This window comes from Neomonachus schauinslandi, chromosome 5 (genome assembly GCF_002201575.2).
Source record: "Neomonachus schauinslandi chromosome 5, ASM220157v2, whole genome shotgun sequence".
Classification (NCBI taxonomy): domain Eukaryota; kingdom Metazoa; phylum Chordata; class Mammalia; order Carnivora; family Phocidae; genus Neomonachus; species Neomonachus schauinslandi.
Genome location: NC_058407.1, coordinates 75,080,918 through 75,099,916, shown reverse-complemented (window position 1 = coordinate 75,099,916; position 18,999 = coordinate 75,080,918). Strand labels below are relative to the sequence as shown.

The following is an 18,999-nucleotide window of genomic DNA, read 5'->3' as shown; positions in this document are numbered from 1 at the left end:
TTCTTTCTTTCTTTCTTTCTTTCTTTCTTTCTTTCTTTCTTTCTTTCTTTCTTTCTTTCTCTCTCTCTCTCTCTCTCTTTCTTTCATAAGCTCTACTTACAAAGTGGGGCTTGAACTCATGACCCTGAGATCAAGAGCTGCAGGATCTACTGAGCGAGCCAGGTACCCCTCCTACTTCTATCTTTTGATACCACCAAACTTTTTTTGTGTGTAGTCGTGATGTTCCTAAAATATAAATGAAATAATTTCATTTCCTGACTAAATAATCAAGTCTCCCACTGCACTGAGAGTAAACCCCAAATTCCTTTTTTTTTTTTTTTTTTTTTTTTTTTTTTTTAAGCTGTTGGGTAAAGGAATGTTTCTGAACAGGTTCGGAATCTCTATATAAATTCTAGGGCCATCAAAAAACCAGAGAAGGGGATATATTTTGGCAGAAAGAAGCATATTAAGAAATTCTGTTCAAATCTTAAAGAGCTGGATGCAAGGCCAGCCTTAGGCACAGATGTGAATTAGATAATGTTTGTCTGCAATGTTCCCAGCCTCCACTTCTTCAGCCATTCAGTTCCTTCCTTGGGGTATTTTCTTATCAGAATCAGGAAAAAAATATAAAGCAAATATAAATATAAATTTAAGTTTAATAACTTTTTGCATTTCAAAGTTATTTCTAATTATGAGATAATAAGCATCTTTCTTTATTACCAAAGGAGTTTCAGACATCATTTTGAGGGGAATTAGAAAGAAGAGCAGAGGATTTAAAAAGTCCTTTCTGGCAGCTTTAAAATCCCAGGTTACAACCTACCAGCTATTCTGACTTTAAGGCTAAACCAGTTAGGGTTATTTAAAATTTTTTCTAAAGCATGCTGAGAAACAAAATAGAAGTATTTTGTCTCCTCTTGTTCTTGTGTGGTGTGAAACTCATTTGCCTTGGAAAATTTTTACTCTGCAAATGTTTGCAATTTGAAATACCATATTCTTCTTTTTTTTCTTTTTTAAAAATTGGGATATAATTGACGTATAATATTATATTAATTTCAGGTGTTCAACATCCAAATTAGTCTAACCTGCAAGGCAGGCATGATCTGAGTGTCCCTTCTGTGTTGTCTTTCTAGTGCAGTCGTAGGTCACCTACCCTTGGCTTATAAGCCTCAGCTTCTGATTTTTATTCTTTGCACTCACCAAGCTCTTTTCTGCCTTAGGCCTTTACACATGCCCTTCCCTCTTCCTGGAAAGCTCTTCCTCCACATTTAGCATATCCAGTTCCTTCAGATACCTTAGATATTAAGGTAAATATCACTTCTGCAGAGAGATCTCCACTGATTATTCTGTTGTTTCTTTTTTCTATCTCAATCTTATTCTTTTTTTTTTTTTCCAAAAACTTAAAAACAAACACACATATGCTGCTTATTAGGTGTCAAATATTGTTCTATTCACAACAATCTTGTTAGTAATTATATTATTGTCCCCTCTTTAAGGATGAGGTGACTGAGGCACACATAGCTAGTAAGTGGCGAAGTTGGATTTGACCCAAGCAGATTAGCTTCTGCTCTTAACCATTATGCTGTATCCTGCTTATCAGTATTACAATTTGGAATATTTGTATTAATTTATCTTTTTTGTTGTCTTTTTTAAAGATTTTATTTATTTATTTATTTTAGAGAGTGAGGAAGCATGAGCAGAGGCTGGGGGTGGGGAAGAACAAAGGGGGGGGGCAGGGAGGAGGAAAGAATCTCAAGCAGACTCTGCGCTGGGTGCAGAGCCCACTGTGGGGCTGATATGACCCCAAGATCATGACCTGAGCTGAAACCAAGAGTTGGAGGCTTAACCGACTGAACCACTCATGCATCCCTGTTGTTGTCTGTTTTTGGTCTGTTTTGTCATGTATTTGTTTGCTTCTTCCCTCCCAGAACATAAGCTCCATGAAGTCAGGGACCACTGACCACTGACATCTTACTGGTCATTGATTTCACAATGCCTCCTATTGTTCCTAGGACATAAGGGGTACTTAATAAATATCTGTTTAAGGAATGAATGAATGAATGAGAGCAAGAGAAAGCAATATTCATGCAAAGTTGGCGAGAGGTTGGTTTGAGGTACTAAGTCACAAAATATAATTTTTCCTAAATATTTGTGTTTTAAAAAATATTTATTTAAGGGGCACCTGGGTGGCTCAGTCGTTAAGCATCTGCCTTCAGCTCAGGTCATGATCCCAGGGTCCTGGGATCGAGCCCCACATCGGGCTCCATGCTCCGCAGGAGGCCTGCTTCTCCCTCTCTCACTCCCACTGCTTGTGTTCCCTCTCTCACTGTGTATGTCTCTGTCAAATAAATAAAAAAAATCTTAAAAAAAAATATTTATTTAAGTAATCTCTACATCCAATATGGGGCTCGAACTTATGACCCCGAGATCAAGAGTTGCACGCTCTTCTGACTGAGCCAGCCAGGCACCCCTAATTTTCCCTAAATATTTGTAAGCAAGAAAGTTTCCTAAGAAATTGGAGGCTGCTAATTTAAAGAAATATGAGGGAACCCTACTTCCAGGAATGGTTTAAGAAATTCTTTTCTAGATACTTGTCAGTGATCTATAGCTATACCCATCTATATCTAGGTCTGTACCTATATATACATGGTATGTATGACATCTATATGAAGAGAAATCTAACTGTGCAGTCCTGCAAGAGTATGGTATACAAGCTGATTTTCTTCAAGTTAAATACCAACATATAAAGGATCAAAGTTGTAATAAGCAAAATCTTGTAATGTTAAGATAGTGTAATGTCTGAATGAAGTCAGACTGAGTACATTAACAAGAGTTGATCCATCAGAAAAATGGGGCAGGACAGAGTACAGGGAATGGGGGGGGGAATGGAAACTTTGAAGAAGGAAAGTCACAGAGGCAAACTCCATTCTTAGTTCTCTCCAAGGGAAAGGGAGTAACAGGCAATCTTCCCCAAGTGTTATGATTCCTTTGGAAGCGCTCTGCTTACACTTTGCAGAGTGAGGAAAGGCCAGGGGCATACTGGGAAGAAGGCAGTTTGGCTACCCACAATTACAGCTTTCATCTCTTCTCTCAGTGGTTCATGATCATTCATCACTGTGATAGAGGATGGGCACTCCAGGAGCACCCAGGAGGAGCTTCTCAATTGGAGTGTGACATCAAGGCAGTATACATGGAATGATGTGGTCATTATTACCCCTGCTTCTCTGCCAGGTTGGAATTCATGGTTTGTAGCGTGTTTCAAGTGTTTTCTTTCTTTCTCTCTTTCTTTCTTTCTTCTTTCTTTCTTTCTTTCTAGATCAGATAATCACAAGAGAATATTCTGTCGTTATTGTCAGCATCCAGAAGGAATATTTTTTTGTCTGTTTTCAGAGGCAGTGAAAAATCACATCCAGACTGCCTATTAGTCCAGGCTTTGTAAGAGCGTTGTTGTTTGTTTGCTCTTCTTCCCACACCATCAGCAACTATCTTTTTTTCTTTACCATCTACAAAACGAAGAGGAGCATCGAGTCCTGCTTTCTAAATCAGAAAATTCTGTGTGTGTTGAGCACCTCCTGGCCACTGAGAAACAGCTCTCTAAATAGTGGCACCCAATAGAAGAGAAGGAAGGAACTGGTAAGACCTTTGGTCTATTGATCCCAGAGCCTCCCTTCCATTTCCACAGAAATCACTCCTTTTCTGCTATTTCTCCCTTTCCTCTAGGTTCTCCATTCTCATCTCTTCTCCATTTTTGGTTTTTCACTCTGACTTTGTCTTCGGCTCCTTTTGTGACTCTTCATATTGATCAAAGTGGTCATTTTACGAGCATATAATATTTAGTTGCTGGGTGTGTATTATTAATGAGTGGTGAGGCCAATATAATGATCCAGTTTAGGGCTCTGGAGTTAGGATTAAATTTTGGCTTCACCACTTAAGAGTTGCCTAATTTGGGGGCGCCTGGGTGGCTCAGTTGGTTAAGCATCTGCCTTCGGCTCAGGTCGTGATCCTGGCTCCCCACGTAGGGCTCCCTGCTCAGCGGGGAGCCTGCTTCTCCCTCTGACCCTCTCCTCTCTCATGCTGTTTCTCTGTCTCTCTCAAATAAATAAATAAAGTCTTAAAAAAAAAAAAAAAGAGTTGCCTGATTTGGACAAATCCTTCAATTTCCTGTGCCTTTCTTTCACCACTTTTAAATTGGGGATAATGGTTCCCACCTCCCAAGAGTGGTCATTAGGACTAGAGAGAATGCACATACCATACTCAGAAGAATGGCTGGCACGTGGTCTCAAGAACTATTAGCTCTTACTCTTTTAAACATGTTTATTGTAGGGTATCGTTGATACCATATATAGGGAATTTCATGCAGTTTTCCTTTATTGAAGAATGTGTAGCGTAGAACTACTGAGGCAAGAAAGAGGAGTACCTAGAGGCTTATTGGGTGCATGCATTTTTCGGAGCAGATCCAATCTTGTGGCAAGCTGGGCACAGAACGCTGTGCGAGGTCAGGCAACTTCAGTGCAGACTGTCCTGAGGGGTAATAAGGTTATTTGGTGACAGTGTGAGGTAAACCAGGCCAAGCTGGCGAGGGGAAGGGAGGGGAGGCGGAAGGGGTGGGGGTCGGGGAGAGCGCTCGCCTTGGGGCGCGTCTGGCAGGCTTTGGAAGCACAGCGTTGGTTTGGGTGCAGGAGGCTGGGAAGGAGGCTGCGAGCCCAGGGGGCGAGAAGGATGCGCGGGCCCCGAGCGCGTTAGTTACTGTTTGCTTTTCTCTGGGAAAGGCGCCTTTTCCAGGCAGTTCCGGAGCTCTGGCTCCCTTCTCAGAGGCAGAGCAGGGGCGGCCCCGCCACTCCGGGGGGCCGCGACGTCCACGGGCCAAAGTCCTGGGAGGAACTCTCGCCCGGGGCGAGCCGGGCAGGGCGGAGGTTCCCCCCGCGCGCGTCCCGCCGCCTCCGCCTCGGCCTCCGGCCCGCACCTCCCCCCCTGCCCCCCCGGGTCAGCCCGCGGCGGCGGCCCCTCACGCCCCGCGGGAGGCGCCTCGGGATGTTTCCGTCGGTTCTTTCCCTCCCCCCGCGCTGACTCCATCCGCCTCCCCGCCCCCTGCTCGGAGCCGGGGCCAGGCGCGAAGGGAGGGAGCGGGCCCGAGACTGCATCATTCCGCACCGGCTGCAGCACAGCCAGAGGGAGCAGGTGGAGCGAGCGAGCGAGCGAGACGCGAGCCGGGGAGCGCCAGGCCCCGGGGAGACTGCAGTGACGCTGCCCGGGAGACATGGCGGCCGGGCGCCTCTGAATAAGCAGAATCCGGAGCCCCTCGTCGTCCCCGGCCGCCGCAGCCCAGGCCATGCCGCACGGCTGCTGACCCAGAGGACACATGCGGCAGCGGCTGCCGCCTCGCCCCTGATCCTCTCCCTGCGTTCTCCATGTTGCGTTTCTCCTCAGTTTCTCCGGCAGTGTAGCCGCTGCCGCCGGAGCAGCAGTCGGGGAATCGTTCTGCTCATTCATCCAGCCACACTTTTCTTTTCCATTTTTACCCTTCCCTCCCCACCTCCTTCCCCCTTCCCCCGCCTGCTTTGCATCCGTCTCCCCACCCCGACACCCCCCTCCTGCCTCCATCCACCGGGGCTATGGCCGCAGAAGAGGTATTGCAGACTGTGGACCATTATAAGACTGAGATAGAGAGGCTGACCAAGGAGCTCACAGAGACGACCCACGAGAAGATCCAGGCTGCCGAGTACGGGCTGGTGGTCCTGGAGGAGAAGCTGACCCTCAAACAGCAGTATGACGAGCTGGAGGCTGAGTACGACAGCCTCAAACAGGAGCTGGAGCAGCTGAAAGAGGTGAGTTGCCTGTCACCTCATCCCTCCTCGGCCCCCGTCCCCCCACCCCCGACGCCCACTCATCATTTGTAAAGAAGTCGGAAAGGATGCGATTGAAAGGAATGTTTCTTCGTCTTAGAGTCCTTTGTTGATAAGAGAAGATTGAAAGAGTCCATTGTTTTCCCCCCAAGAGAAAAATTGCCCAGGAAGTGAATGTATAAGCTGGAATTTGAGAGGCAGTGGCTGTTTAGGCTGTGGGGGAGGGAGATTCAGAAGTCTTTAAGTCTCAGCACTCTAAGGCGACATTCAGCTCGGTTGGAATGTGTAAATCCAACTTCTCAAAACTGCTGTTATTTCAAACCCAGGTTCCAGCGACAATCCCATAATCCACAAAGGCGATGAGTAGATTTGTGCTGAGGGACCCACAATTTCAGGATGTAGGATCTATGGTACCTCTCAGCCTTCTGAATGTAACCACTCCTTGGTGCGAGAGGGAACTGTTATTAGAACTCTCCGCCAATCCCATCTGACAGTCTGGGCAGTCTTCGTTCTCCTTGGCTTTAGTTATTCTTGTCATCGGGCTGCCTGAGAAAAACAACTCTGCTGGGTGATCCCACTGCCTCGATTTCACCTCTGAGTGAGGCAGAGCCATGCCCAAGTCATATAAGGTCACCCTGACCAGGGAAAATTTAACTCCCCTACACATAGTCTGAATGGTATGTATGAAGTACAAGGGTAGCCGTCCATATCAAATGAGGCTCTTCTGTTTGAAATGACTGTGTTTGTAAAACCAGAGTATCACAAATGGGCCATGTTATAACACTGGTCCTCTTTAGTCTTTCGGTATTTGGCTTCTCTTAAACACTGGCTAATGTTTGGAAGGAAATAATGGATATGCTTTGATTTCCTATCAAGCACTCATAAGAATATACATACTGTTGAAGGAACTCAGTTTATTTTACCTGATTCCTGAAGCACTATGGGTAACAAGTCACCGTTATAAATTTAAGTGTACACACTGCTTTTCTTTGTGGCAAGTCTTTATTTTTAGGTGCATATTGGCTTTTAAGTGTTGATTCTAAATTTGGTATATATTATCAAAAACGTTTTTCTTACTCAGTGTTTTGGAGGGTGTCTGTTTTATGTTGCTACAGTTAAAAAACATGGTTTATGACCTATCTAATCAATTTGTCTTCTAATCTAGTACACAATATGGTAAACACACTTTCAGGTATGTCTTATTTTTATTCTGATGCCTGACTGCTAACAAATAAACATATGGTAAAAACCCCAACTAAAAATCTGATTTTCATGTATCAGGCTGTAAATTCTGAGTTCATGTTTTTCTTACCATGTACATGTCTTTTCTTAACAACAGCTGGACTCACGGGTATTCTCCAACTTAGGTTAGGTCAGATATGTTTAAATTCAGTGATGTTAAACCTTGTGAAGTCAGGAAACAAGATAGTGATTGTAATTCTCAGGGATGTTTTGATGTTTAAACCTGTCAACACTGCTTTGCCAATGTGAGGAAGTGCAAGCTAGGCAGTGGTAAGCCATCACCTCCTCGATAAAGGAGGTAGACTTAATTTAATGAAATGGAGTATTACTGTTAACTGATCTTCCTGCTTGTTTTAAACAACCTTTCTAGGGGTATTTCTGTGTCATTTGCACTTACCCTGTATAGTAAACCATAATGCAATTGTCTTTTGCCTTTACCAGACCATGAGCTCTTAAGGAAAGGAATCTGTCTTAATTTACTTTGCATCCAAAGCCTTTAACACAAAGCCTATCACATTGTAAGTGTATAATAAATATTTTATTAAAGAATAAATTTATACTGGAAGAAGGGGCACATTTATCAAACATTCACTAGTCAATATTGGTTAGTGTCAGAGAAAGACTAAGAAAATTAGGAAGTATAGGAAGTGACTGGTATTGAAACACTACTTATATTACTGTCATCAACAATAATGGGAAAAATGAGAAAAAACGTTTTGTGAGAATAGTACAACTCGTAATTTCTTAATACAGAATAATGCAAATAGCAGTTATAAATTTTTTTCTTTAAAAATTTGAGGCATATTTTGTTCTATATAGCAGGAGGTTAATAAAAAATTTATCAGGATTATTTTTACCAAATGATACTCACTTACATATGTATTTTGAGTTGCACTTAGCATAAATTAATTCCGTTTTTTATTCTGAATGAACTGTCTTAAGCAATTACATAAAAATGTATTTAAGAGTAATAAAATAATCATTATATCTGATCGTTTGATAATGTGACCTGATATTTTTATTCTTTAAATGTATACTTTACTCGGGAGTATTATTTAAATGCGCTAAATCAGTCTCAATAATATTTCCTGTTTGAAAAGGAAATCCAGAATAATTGGGCAAACTGAGATATCCCAATGATGATATCATATAGAAGCCATTTTTGAAAGACATGTTTTATGAGTGCTCTGATTTTTAAAAGGGAAGTTTTGTTCATTTGCAGGTACATATAGTAAACAATGTTGCATTTTATCTACAAAGCCAAGTATAAAATCTTTGACTTATTTTTAGGCTCTTTCAACAAATATGATTCATTAAAAGTAATTGGTCCATCATCCTAATGTTCTCCTTTTAATTATCTTTGGGGAGCTGGACAAAGCAACATGTCTGGTAAAAGACTTGAGTGTGGTTTTATGATTTCACAAGTAATGCATGCTTTTCAGTGACCTGAGGGGCACCCATGCCCAGTTATATTCCGGTCCTGGCTGATTGTATGTTTGGGATGTGTGTAAATCAGCACTGTGAATGTCACTTAGGCCAAAGTAGTGTTTGAGGAAGAGTCATAGTTCCAAAATAATTTTAAAACTAAAAATATACATACATTAAAAAAAAACTCCTAGAATTTAAATTTGTTTGTGTTGTGTTTGTTTTATTTTTTACTTCAAAATTATTTGAAATTTAAAAAGTAGTAAAGTTGAAAAAGATCCCCATAGAAAGGAATGATTCAGCATTCTTGGTAGCATTGTAGAAAACATATCCATGTGACTTTAGAAAAGTTTTGCAGCTAGGTTACGGTAGACTATGTACTAAGAATCTTCAACTCATTTTTTTTTTTGCTTATATTCTTAACACTGACGCCAAGGGTAGACACCATTTGCTAAAGAAGCACTTTGTGGACAATGAACAGCTTATCTTCCTGGAGCCAATTTTCTGTTTTTTCAGGGCTATGGTTAAATCGTTCAAGGAATAAACATTGAACTTACACATTTTTTAGAGACTGTCACATTGGGGACCTGATGAAAGCCATTTAATTATTTGGATTCAACTTTAACCAGAAATTTTTTTCTTCATATGCTTGGAAAGATTGTTAGGTTTGTATATGCTAAATCATGAAATCATAGTGGGGGGAGGGAGCCCCCAGATTTCGTTTCCAATCTAGGAATAAACATAGAGAATGTTAATAATTTATTTACCTAGCTAGTATTTTCTCTCTCACTGTTTTGAAAGAGAAATGTTTATATTATCATATTTATTACCAAATTAATTAAAACATCTATAATATATCAACATATGCTTTTGGAAAGTATTGCAAAGTATTTACAAACAACCTCAACAAACAAACACAATCACTTTCAGTCATTCTTTTTTTTTTTTTTGACCCAGTTGCTCTAACCTGCACCATTCCTTCTTTTTATTTCAACTCAAAATTTCATCTCTGGAAAAGTTATTGCTCAGATATCATTTAACAGGATGTTATATCTTTCATCACATTCATTATGTTTGCATGAACATGTACAGTAACCATGGTTTGATGATTTTTTTTCAGATTTTCATGCTTATGAATATTCTGCTATATCATCCCCTTCAATACACTTATACCTGATGGATATTACATTCTAAATTTGAAAATATGATAACTATTGCATGTTGAAATATATAGTAAAGTCTTTCTCACACGTAGTGTTGTACCTGTAAATATGGCTTTGAAGGAGAGGAAGGCATGAAGAGATGCAGTCTTACTATTAAATAATTCATTATGCTAGAGAAGACATGTGAAGTCAAGCGGCAGGAGATGATATTGGGAAAGTGGCAGTAGCCGCATTTTGTCTTGGGGATAGGGGAACCATTAAAAGGAAACGAAAAGAAACACTTAGTAACACTGTGTTTGGTGCCTTACATCTTATTTAATCTTCAGAGTAATTCAGAAACTTACTGCTCATTTTTACAGATAAGAAAATAATAAAAATAATAAAGCACTTAATTCTGTACAAAGCTCCATTTAGGGCTAGGCATTTTGCATACCTTATCTCTCATTCTTATAAGAATCCTTTTATAAGGTAGATATTACTTGAATTATGCAGAAGAGGAAAATAGGTCTTAGGTTAAGGATTCTTCTCAAGGCTGCAAAACTAAGTGGTAGAACCTGGTTTAGGAAGAAGCCCATTTTCTAATCACTGCACCATACTACCTGAGAGGGTGAAACACTTCAGTCACAAGTATGGTTTAGAAAGTCCCAGTGTTGGTTATAGAGAGTGGATTGGAGCTGTGCAGGGGCAGTAGGGATGATGAGGAGGGGTCAAACCTATTAGCTGTTTAGAAGGTGTAGGGTGGAACATGATACTGGGTCTGGATGTGGAAAGTAAGGAAAAGAGTAGAGTTGAGAATTTTCTCGGATGTGTAGAAGGTGGCTCCATTCACGAAGGAAGGAAGGTGCTCTGGGGAAGAGCCCTTTTAGAGGGTCAGGTTGATGGCCAGGTTATATGAGTCATTTTAAGTCATGTTTTCTTTGAGGGGAGGCATAAGTTGAATGAGAAATTCAAATACTCAACCCTCAGTTTAATAAAACAAATGAATAATTTGTGCATTTTGTTGTAATTTTATTCAAACCTAATCTCCAGAACATAGAAGATATGAACAACTCAACAATATTTTCAGCAGTTAGTTTGATTGCATTTTGAATTAGGAGATGTGCAAATTAATAAACAATGGGCAAAGAAGCTGGGCTGGAAGGACCCAGAGGTCAGCGTAAGTGGAAAACTGGCCCTTCCTGACCTCCTAGGTTAGAGAGGCCTGGGAGAAAGAGCACACACCTCTTGCTGACAGATAACTTGAAATTGCATTAGTGCTTTTTATTTAAATTTTTTTCTTTCTTTTTTTGGTCATAATAGTTTGATTGCTTTTATAAAAATGATGATTCTATAATTATAATTTATGGCCACAATCCAAGTTAGATAAAATCATATGCAAATTAGTTGTTTCTCCTTTCTCTCCTGATTCTGTCTGTATTCTTATACTTTGGTATACTTCTATACGTGTTTTAAATGTCTTTAAACATATGAATCCATTGACGTGGTTTTTTGTTTTTCCTGTTCTTTTATTTTTATAAAAATGGGGTCATGTTATACATATTACTCTGCCACCTGGTGTTTTTCATTTAATACTATATCCTTTTAAAATGCAGGTATTTCTAGGGTGCCTGGGTGGCTCGGTTGGTTAAGCGTCAGACTCTTGGTTTCTGCTCAGGTAATGATCTCAGGATCCTGGGATGGAGCCCTGTGTCAGGCTCCACGCTCAGTGTGGAGTCTGCTTGTCCCTCTCCCTCCCCTTCTGCCCTTCTGCCCTCCCTCTCTAAAAATAAATAAATAAAATCTTAAAAAATTTTTTAAAAATGCAGATATTTCTAGAACAGGACTAACTTTTTTTTTTTTTTAAGATTTTATTTACTTATTTGAGAGAGAGAGAGAGTGCACGAGCAAGCGAGCGTGAGTGGGGTCCGGGGGGGGAGATGGGGGAAAGGGGCAGAGGGAGAAGCAGACTTCCCACTGAGCAGGGAGCCCCACACAGGGCTCAGTCCCAGGACCCTGAGATCATGACCTGAGCTGAAGGCAGATGCTTAACTCACTAAGCCACCCAGGTGCCCTGCAGGGCTTCTTTTTTAAGGCACTGGTATTTCAAGTGTGAAGAAAATGGGACTGAGTAGAGAAGAAAACCAGAGAATCTCAGGGAGTGTGGGTGACCCTGGGGGCTTGGAGGGAGCAGGTGGCCTTGTGTGATAATACCGAGGAAAAAATGGAAAGTTTTGTGGGTGAATTAGCAGCAATTTTGATTCTTGTCTTCTTGGCTGGTGATGGGGCTACATGTATCAGCATAATAAGTGGCTAGATTCCATGGCTGGTGAGAACTGGTCCAGCAGTGTGGCCACATCCTGTCCATACTGGGTCTTGGTGAGAAGCCAAGATGATTCAGGCAGTTGAGCCTCATTATTTTATTCCATCTTTGCCCTGCGGTAGTTGAGTTTTGATATAGCTCGTTAGGGTTTTATACAGAATCTCAGATTCAGCATGTTACGTAGGCAATGGGGATCAGTGGCTATAAGACAGGAAATTGTTTGGCAAAGTGTTCTTCCTTAAAACAATGAAAAGGAATATAAGAGTGGCAATTGATACCTTTTCTTCTAGGATTTAATTATTTGTCTATAAAATTAAGGGGTTGGGATAGATAATTTCTATGATTTTTTTTTAGCTCTAAATTTCTGTGATGCTCTGTTTTAGAGTTACCTACTCTACTTATTTTATCTACTTGTCCTTTACATTTCAAATTAATTCTATTTTTTTTTTTTTTACAAAATATAGAATAATCTTGTTCAATTACCATAATTTTTACTTAGGCTTCAGGGATGTGCGTCAACTGTTTTCTGTCTTTTCCCTCCTATCTATTTCTACTCTGGTCACTCACCTCCAGCCAGGATAATCCACCTGTTTTCACACTTGTATTCTGTCCCTTGATAGTTTGTTTGTTTATTTATTTATTTATAACAATTCATTGTTCTCTTTTCCTTTGAGCACCTGGCCCAAATTTATTTCCCTTCTGGATTCACTTTACTTCTTTAATCATACCTATATTGTTGTAGAACTGACTCATTGAGTTTGTTTCGTTGACATATTTGTACTTGGCTTCACAGAGCAGAACAAGGCCCACTGGGTCCATGGGAGCCAGATTTTGAGTCAAAATCAAGAACTAACAAGTATAGGTGTCCAATAATGGAACAAGGCAGATTTCTTTAGGAAGTAGTGAGTTCCCTGTCACCAAAAAAATTTAAGGAAAGGCTAGCCAACCACATGCTAGTAATACTGTCTGGAAGGTTCATACTTAGAAAGGAGTTTATATAGAATGATCTCTAGGGGCGCCTGGGTGGCTCAGTCGTTTAGCGTCTGCCTTTGGCTCAGGTCATGATCCCAGGGTCCTGGGATCGAGCCCCGCATCGGGCTCCCTGCTCGGCGGGAAGCCTGCTTCTCCCTCTCCCACTCCCCCTGCTTGTGTTCCCTCTCTAGCTGTCTCTCTCTCTCTGTCAAATAAGTAAATAAAATCTTAAAAAAAAAAAGAGAATGATCTCTAAAGTTTTCCCCACCACAACCTGAGTTTTTTGATTTTATCATTTCACGTGTTCCAAGTAATTTCATATTGTTTGTGTTTTTTTATACTCCCTTCCCCACCACTAGATCACAGTGTTTCCAATATGGTTACATTTTTCTGTTTTAATGTTTAGCATTTTGCAGTATTTATGACTTTTGAATATTTGGAATGTTTTTAAAGTATATCAAAAGTTTATCTTAATTTTGATTATGTTTTGCTTGATTTTCAGAAGAAAACTGTTGCATAATAAGGAATTTAAGATGACTACCTCTGTAAATTTGGGGAAGTTTCCATGAAACTTTGTACAGTTTGAAGCTATATGGTTAACACTGAGGGGGTCTATAGCCTCCAGAATATTTGTGTTCATACACACACACACACACATATACACAATGATATATTTTATCTTTTACACTTAATTCAATATTTTATAATTGGCACTGTCAACTATTTACATTATATAGCAATCTGAGTTTGGGTTTTGCTTTAGATTGCCCATGCCTCTTGTTCTGTTTCATTTATCCATTCAAATGTTTGTATTGAGTGGCTACTATGTTGGGCACTGTGCCACTTGCTGAAGATAGAGTGTTGAGCAAGACAGACAAGATGGAGCTGCCTGAATGGAGCTGATGTTTCAGACCTAGGAGATCATCAGCAAGCACACATGCACTTAGGATGTGAGGAATGCCGTGAGTGGAGAGGTGGAGACTGTTTGGGAAGAGTGTGATCAGGAAGCCCTCTCCGGAGGTGACATTTGAGCCCAGACCTGAATGATGAGTCTCATGGAGATTGGGGGAAGTGAATTTTGGGAAGAGGTACAAGTACAAAGATCTTGGAACTCTGTAGTTGTTAGGAGAAATGATGGGTCACCCTGCCCTGTAAATATAGCCATTCATATTTGAAAAATGACCATCTATAAAGTACTATATTACCTTTAGAGTTTTTGGATGAGATTTTGGGTCTCAGCATAGGAAGTGTTTAAAGCAAAGCTTAAATACCCACCCTGGGATCTTCTTTTAGAAGAGCTGAGTCAGAATCAGTGACTTTCTATACAGACTACTCATTAGGGTCACCTGAGTGATTTACAAAAACGCTGCTGCCTTGACCCCACTCCAGGATAGTTCAGAGTCATTGGGGGTGGAGCCGGGGCTTTATTATGTTAACCCTTCTTCCCTCATAGGTAGAGCTGGGGCTGAGAACCTCTCTTAGAAACTTCCAACTCTAGGAGTAAATGACTCCACAGGAATAGAAGTGTTTTTTGTTTTTCTTAAAAGATTTATTTGTTATTTATTTTTGGTGGGGAAGGGCAGAGGGAGAGGAGAGAGAGAGAATCCTAAGCAGACTACATGCCCAGCGTGGAGCCCAGTGCGGGGCCAATTTCATGATCCTAAGATCATGGCCTGAGCTGAAATCAAGAGTCGGATGCTTAACCGACTGAGCCCCTCAGGTGCCCCAGGAATAGAAGTGTTTTGGAGAGAAAAGCTGGGAAGTTATGAGCTAATATGGAAACCTTAACTGCACTGTCTTTTTACTTCTCCATTTTCTAGAAATTAAAATGCTGTAAAGCCTTTCAGAAAACCAACAAATATCATCAAAAACTTGACTGCATTAGACAGAGATGTATGTTAAATGAGACTGTGTTTATTTTTATATCCTCCAGGGTTGTTTAAAGTTTCTTTTGAAAGTTGTCTCCTGTGTTGAATCTATTTTGTGGCTTTACTCTGTTTGCAGTAGCTTATGCAAACTTTACAAGTTTATAAATAGGATATTAAAAAAGAATTGCTTTGATACATTGATCATTAACTTCTGGGGTTATTTTCAATTGCTCTTTGGTTATACATGCTTACTGTTTTCAAACAGTATTTTATGGAGAAAAAGCACTCTTCTAAAATGTAATATTTAACTGCTGTGTTTCTATCTTTAAATTTAGAATTGAAAATAAGAAACGTGTTTACATTTATGGGAAGTACACAATAACAGCAATTTCCTTAAGAATGTTTTGTTGCAGTTTGGCGTGGGTCTGTAATGGAAGGTTCAGAATGATGGGTCTTTGTTTTTCTCTTGCATACTGCAGACTAATGTGGATTCAAATGCCACTGCTGAAGAGCTCTTACCCATCAATTTTTGAAATTGAAAGAGGTTTATATTACAACATGGATGTGTGTTGTTGATAAGCCTTACTGATTGCCATTCTCTAGAAGGTTTTAGGAGGTTTTTTTTTTTTTTTTAAGTTGGCCTCAGTGTGAGGTAAGACTGTACATGACTTCTTTGGTTGAGCTGAAGATACTGTCATCTTGCACATTATCTCCTTGGCATATACAACCCTTTTTTCCCCTTTAAATCACAATCTGGTTTGCTTTCTGCTAATGCTGGTGTGTGTGCAGAGCTTTTAAACTCAAAACCTCAAGTAAATATAATTAGGAAGGAAAAGCAACCATTAGAGAGGCAGAAGGAAGGGGATATATTGCACTTGAAAACCAGTTCTAAATATCTTTTAAATTGTTGGCTCTTTGAATTATTTTTAAAAAATTGATACAGGTTCTTAAGTAGTGTTGGTTATTCAGAATTAACTATGGTTTAATGATTTGAACAAGAAGATCCTCTTTTAGTTAATATTTTAAAATAATTTTTTTTAAACATTTTATTTATTTATTTGACAGAGATAGAGACAGTGAGAGAGGGAACACAAGCAGGGGGAGTGGGAGAGGGAGAAGCAGGCTTCCCACGGAGCAGGGAGCCCGATGCGGGGCTCGATCCCAGAACCCTGGGATCATAACCTGAGCCCAAGGCAGATGCTTAACGACTGAGCCACCAAGGTGCCCCAATATTTTAAAATAATTTAAAGAACCCTTTCCTAAGAGAGTCCTCAGGTCATCTGTCTTAATCACTGTAATTATTTCCAATCAAGTTATATGTGCTTGTTTTTCATTTCAGCAAAATAAATAATATACCTTGCAGGGCACTTGAAGTGTTTGGGATAATATGAGCTATTATTTGCTAGAATTGAGACCAGGATCTCAAAGCCACAATTACATTTTTAGACAGTGGTCACAGTAAGACATTTCAGGAAAAGACAGTGAAAAGAACTCTCTACCCATGAGGTTTTTGTCATTGATCCGTTCCAAGTGAAAAAAAAAATTGTTTTAGAGATTTATTTATATATTTCATAGAGAGCAAGTGAGTGAGAGAGAGAGAGACAGTGCAAGGAGGGTGTGCAGAGGGAGAGGGGAAGCAGACTCCCTGCTGAGCGCTGAGCCCAACATGGGGCTCCATCTTCTGACAGAGAGATCATGACCTGAGCTGAAACCAAGAGTTTGATGCTTAATACACTGAGCCACCCAGTTTACTATTTTCAATAGTGTGGTCAGAGAAAGGCTCCTAGAAAGGGATGGCAGGGAGGCCATCTGGCTGTCTGGGACTGAATGAGGGGGTGAAAAGTAAATGAGCGCAGAGAGAATGGGGGTTAAGTGATGAAGCAGCTTTTAGGTTGTAACCAGGACTTTGCCTTTTGCTCTAAGATGGGGAAACTTGTGGAGGATTTTGAGCAAAGGAGTCACATGTTGTACACTCTTTTTTCCCCTAGTGAGATACCTGTGCATACATTCAAGCAAGACTTAACTTCTTTCCAGGAAAAGGAGTTTAAATTAAACTGGTAGCTCATGAGATACGATGCATTCTTTTTTTTTTTTTTTAACTCTCCCCCCATAGCAAGTATTTAATAGATGTTTATGGTATTGCATTGATTTAGGCTAGAAAAGAAAGATGAAGTTATTAAGATAACCAGTTATTTTATTTTATTTTTAAAAAATATATTTTTATTTAAGTAACCTCTATACCCAATGTGGCAAACTCACGACCCCAAGATCAAGAGTCACATGCTGTACAAACTGAGTCAGCCAGATGCCACAGATAGCCAGTTATTTTTTTTTTTTAAAGATTTTATTTATTTTTATTTGAGAGAGAGAGAATGAGAGACAGAGAGCACGAGAGGGAAGAGGGCAGAGGGAGAAGCAGACCCCCTGCTGAGCAGGGAGCCCGATGTGGGACTTGATCCCAGGACTCCAGGATCATGACCCGAGCCGAAGGCAGTCGCCCAACCAACTGAGCCACCCAGGTGCCCCGATAGCCAGTTATTTTGAAAAGAGGTTGCATTACACCACTTGTTTTAAAAATAACCATTTTTTATTAAATCAGTTTACTAAAAAGATGCTGTGTTGACTTTTCCAGTTTTTTTGTACCTGAATCTTTAACTTTCTTTTATTCTCTCTTATTCTGGACCGTCTGAGCCATCCAGTAGATCCTACTCTAAGGTGACATAAAAGACACTGGAATAGGGATTCTGTGCTATCATTGATATTCTAGTTTCTGAGGGACTGGAATGGATGCTAGTCATTATTTCATTCATTTATGTATCAAATTTTTTTATTGAAGTGTAGTTGACATACAATATTGTACAGTTTCAGGTACACAACATAGTGATTCAACATTTATATACTTTATGACGTGATCATCATGATAAATCTGGCTACTGTCTGTTACCATACCATGAAGTTGTTACATATTTTTATGTACATTCTATACTGTACATTGTATCCTCATGTCTTGTTTATTTTATAGCTGGAAGTTTTTACTGTATTAAATATTTAGAGAGCATCAGTTATATGCTAAGCATTATGCTTGTTATACAAAAATGAGGAAGATATGGTCTTTATTTTTAAGTTAGTTATTACTGTTGGCAACAGACATGAACAAAGGTGATTATGTATTTTATTGGAAAGATCATTGGCTTTTGAGTCAGAATGAACTGTATTTGAATCTGTTTAGTAGCTGTGTGATCTTAGGATGATACTTAAAACTCTATGAACCTCACTCTTCTCCTCTGTAAAATAGAGGAAGATAATAACTATGGGCATTAAAGAAAAATCCATGTGAAGCATTAATAGACTCTATTAAGTTTACACTTCAGTAAACACCTGATAAATGATGGATGTGGTGGTAATAAGAATAATAAAATAATAAAACCAATAATGTATTGGCTGTGCTTGATAGGACATGGAAGTGGAAGGCAGCAAAGTTATCTTTAAAAAATCAGAGAAAAAAAAAAAACAAAACAGAAAACTTCCTGATCAAGACAACTGTGAGTGGGCATTGAAGAAAAAGTAGGATCTTCCAGGCAGCTGAGAAGGCAGAGTCGTTCAGGAAGAGGGAAACAGCCTGTGAAAGAGGGAAGCTTGGAGGGATTGTTGCTTGTGAGCAGCTGTGTGGTTGCAGCTGAAATGAGATAAGAGGTGGGAGGTGAGCCTGGAGAGATGGTTTGGGGCCAGATGGTGAAAGGTCTTGTAAGGAGGTTGTCAGTCCCCACCAGCAAAGGCCTCGGTATAGCTGACTCTAATGTCTGCCATGGGAAGGCTTTACCAGTGAGAGCAGGCCCAGTGACACTGGAGGAAGGTGCCTCTAACGAATTAGGGGTCTGGAAATATCTGCTATTCCTCTGTGCTCTGTTTGGTTTGTTTTAGGGTTTGTTTTAGCCTCATGGCTTTTTGTGAATTTCTCTGAGAGTGGCAGCTTCCCAGTCTTCCTGCCTTTGCGACCAGGTTGCCTAATTGCCCATTAGTTTGGGTCTCATCGCCCACTGTCCTTTCATGACATTGGGCTGGTACTATTCCTTCTGGTCCTCACCCCCCATCGGATTCCTGACTCTCAGCTCTGAGAGCCTCTAATGCCCTGTGGTCTTGACTTAGATTCGAACGTGTTGATCAAGCCTTTGGCTATGTTAAGCTCTGTCCATATTAGACTTGAATATTCT

The 18,999-nt window shown here is 40.2% G+C and overlaps 1 protein-coding gene across 4 annotated transcripts in view; it reads left to right on the top strand.

The window, feature by feature from the left end:
* The first annotated feature begins 5,588 nt into the window (after positions 1 to 5,588).
* BICD1 (BICD cargo adaptor 1) overlaps positions 5,589 to 18,999 on the top strand; it is a 205,427-nt gene continuing 192,016 nt past the window's right edge. For all 4 annotated transcript variants that reach the window (XM_044914891.1, XM_021690666.1, XM_044914890.1 and 1 more), the window contains exon 1: positions 5,589 to 5,801. In XM_044914891.1, coding sequence (XP_044770826.1) covers positions 5,589 to 5,801 — 213 coding nt within the window. The remainder of the gene's footprint in view (positions 5,802 to 18,999) is intronic.